The sequence below is a fragment of the Echinops telfairi genome, unplaced genomic scaffold (genome assembly GCF_000313985.2).
Source record: "Echinops telfairi isolate 266 unplaced genomic scaffold, ASM31398v2 ScPeMD7_7459;HRSCAF=8497, whole genome shotgun sequence".
Classification (NCBI taxonomy): Eukaryota; Metazoa; Chordata; class Mammalia; order Afrosoricida; family Tenrecidae; genus Echinops; species Echinops telfairi.
Window position 1 is genome coordinate 2273192 of NW_022111359.1, and position 2467 is coordinate 2275658.

Sequence of the window (2467 nt, forward strand, 5' to 3'; positions counted from 1 at the left end):
TTTTTTTTTTTGTGAACTAAAGGACATTCCTACTGGAAAAACACATTGATTTTACTTTTGAAGAAACTAGAAATCAACTTTGTTTCTGAATGTTCCTTAGCACATCCCATTCCAAAGTTAAAACCTTTTGAAAATCAGTCACTTCAGACCTAATTATTAGAGAATGGAATATTGTGTATGAAAATGAAATTCTCTCATTAAAGAGAGCAGCTGGGGTACCATTCAATATGTTCCCTGTTCACAGTCAGCAGAGGCTTCTCCCATGTCCAGAAGATTCAACACATCTTCTCTGGCACAGTGCGTTACGTGCAGGAGTGTGCAAGATCCTTCTCAATATTAATACGCTCGACAGAACCTTTTTAAAGCTTAAATTGCTCTATTTAATGCAGTCTCCATGGGCTTTTTTATTAAGACACTTTAATGTCAATTAAAATAGGCATTCTCCTGTGATTGTGAGATTTTCTAGCCATTAAATTAAAATATATATTTTTAATTAAAATATTCTAAGCAAGAACATAACTGATCCAAAATTGTGCTAACAAAGGAAACTGTGATGGCAACAAGGTAAATCCACTGACTTCGTATATTCATCTTCTTGCGCAAGAAAAACCGAAACTTACAGCCATCGGATGGCTTCCGACTTGGAGACCATATCGGATTTGGTACATCTGCACCTCTGGGTTTTCAGAGACTGTCATTCTCGAAGGGAGCACACAATCTCCTTTTCTTCCAGTGAAGCAGGTGATGATCCGAACTGCTGACCTTACAGTTAGCAGGCAAAGCATAATGGACTACACCACCCCAGGGCTCTTTAACTTTATATCCCGGCAATGAAAGAGCACTTCAGTGCTGTATTCTAATTGGATACTGTGAGGAAACAGTTTATAATTGAAACGCCATCTCTCGGCCCAGAGAGGCTGAGAGGGCAGTGACTTGGAATACACAGCCTGCTTCCTGTGAACCCTAAAGTGTCTGACTCAACTAGCCACCAAGGGCCAACAAAGGGACGCTTCTCTAACTTCCCTCATAGTCCAGTGGAGCTCACGCCCCTGCGGCATTCCTTCAGCGAGGACACGAGAGGACACGATCGGGGCAAGACAGCCAGCTTCCTCCCCTAATAACGATCTCTCCCTCTGCGTGCTGCACTACACCACGTGACAGGCAAATCTGTAACTTTAGAACTGCATGGGAAAACACCAGAGCCTAGGGACAGCTAAGAGCACTGTTTACAGTGAAGGGAGAGGATGGATGTGGAGGATCTGGGGACAGTCTCCTGTTGGATCTGCTCAGGCTCTGTGGAGGAGATTCTGTGATTCCACAAAGAGTCCCAATGCCCAGGGTGGGATGTGAAGGCCCCATAGAACTACCTCTGGGAGTCAAATAAGAAAGGAAACTCCAGGTCTGTAAGGTTTGAAAAAACATATTGAATCAACACATTCCCAATGTTATTTGGCAAACTGCCCCTTTGGGGGTGTGTGTGTGTGACTTAGTGGCCCCTAGCGATTAAAAATGTCTGTACAACAGCCCCTAATCCAGGATAAGGTATCGGTATCTGCTTTTCTGAGTACCTTTGGATCATTCAAGTGTCATTCAGAGGACAGTATTAAAACAAATAAGTAAAACAAAAACAAAGCAAAACAACAAAGGGCAAGACCGCCCACTTGGGGACACACTGGTACAGACTGCGGGCCCGGTGTGAGTAGACCGCGGCCTCCAGGTGCCTCTCAAGACGCAGTTCCTTGGCCTCTATCTCACCCTTTCCCTCGTAGAGAAAACAGCGCCGAGAGCTTTGCCCCATCACGATCATATGTAACCTCACCTGCCACTGCCAAGAACCACCCATTTCCCTTTGGTACTCACCATTTCCAAGGTGGTTTCTCAACCGTTAACTGAATATCCTCTGTAAACCCTAGAAGCCAATTAAGTAGGAACGACAGCAGTGGAACCGCAGGCACCAGGCAGCCTGCTGGCAGATGAAGTCTGGTCCACACAGCCAGTCACAGCCTTTGAAAGTCTTACTTCGATCGATCGAATGGACGGACAAGGTTGTCGTAATCAGTCCCCAGCTGCCTAGACTGGACTGGTTCTCTCTGGGGCGTGCCTGAGACCTGAAATGGGAGAAGGATGGGGTGAAGAGGGTGTTGACCAGTAAAAACTATTTTTCACAAAAGGCAGTGTTTGCCCAAGAACAAAGTGCAAAAGGCAGGAAGGGCTACGAAAGAAGGAACTGAAATTGGAAACACCGTTAGCGAGATAAGTACTATTATGTTGGGAGGATTATAATCAATGACAGGTAACAAAATGTGTACACATTATTGAACGGATACTGATATGCTCTGTAAACCTTCATCAAACACAAAACAAAAAAGTTTTTGTGTTTTTTGTAATGCTGGAATAGGGGTAATTTATTTTTTAAGTGCATTGAGTAAACAGAGTGGCAGGTTCTTGGCCTTCAGCTCGGTCCCTG

At 44.4% G+C, this 2467-nt stretch overlaps 1 protein-coding gene across 1 annotated transcript in view; it reads right to left on the bottom strand.

The window, feature by feature from the left end:
• LOC123522793 (zinc finger protein 345-like) overlaps positions 1 to 2094 on the bottom strand; it is a 14532-nt gene extending 12438 nt beyond the window's left edge. The window contains exon 1 of the mRNA XM_045300171.1: positions 1861 to 2094. Coding sequence (XP_045156106.1) covers positions 1861 to 1863 — 3 coding nt within the window. The 5' untranslated portion in view covers positions 1864 to 2094. The remainder of the gene's footprint in view (positions 1 to 1860) is intronic.
• Positions 2095 to 2467: the final 373 nt, after the last annotated feature.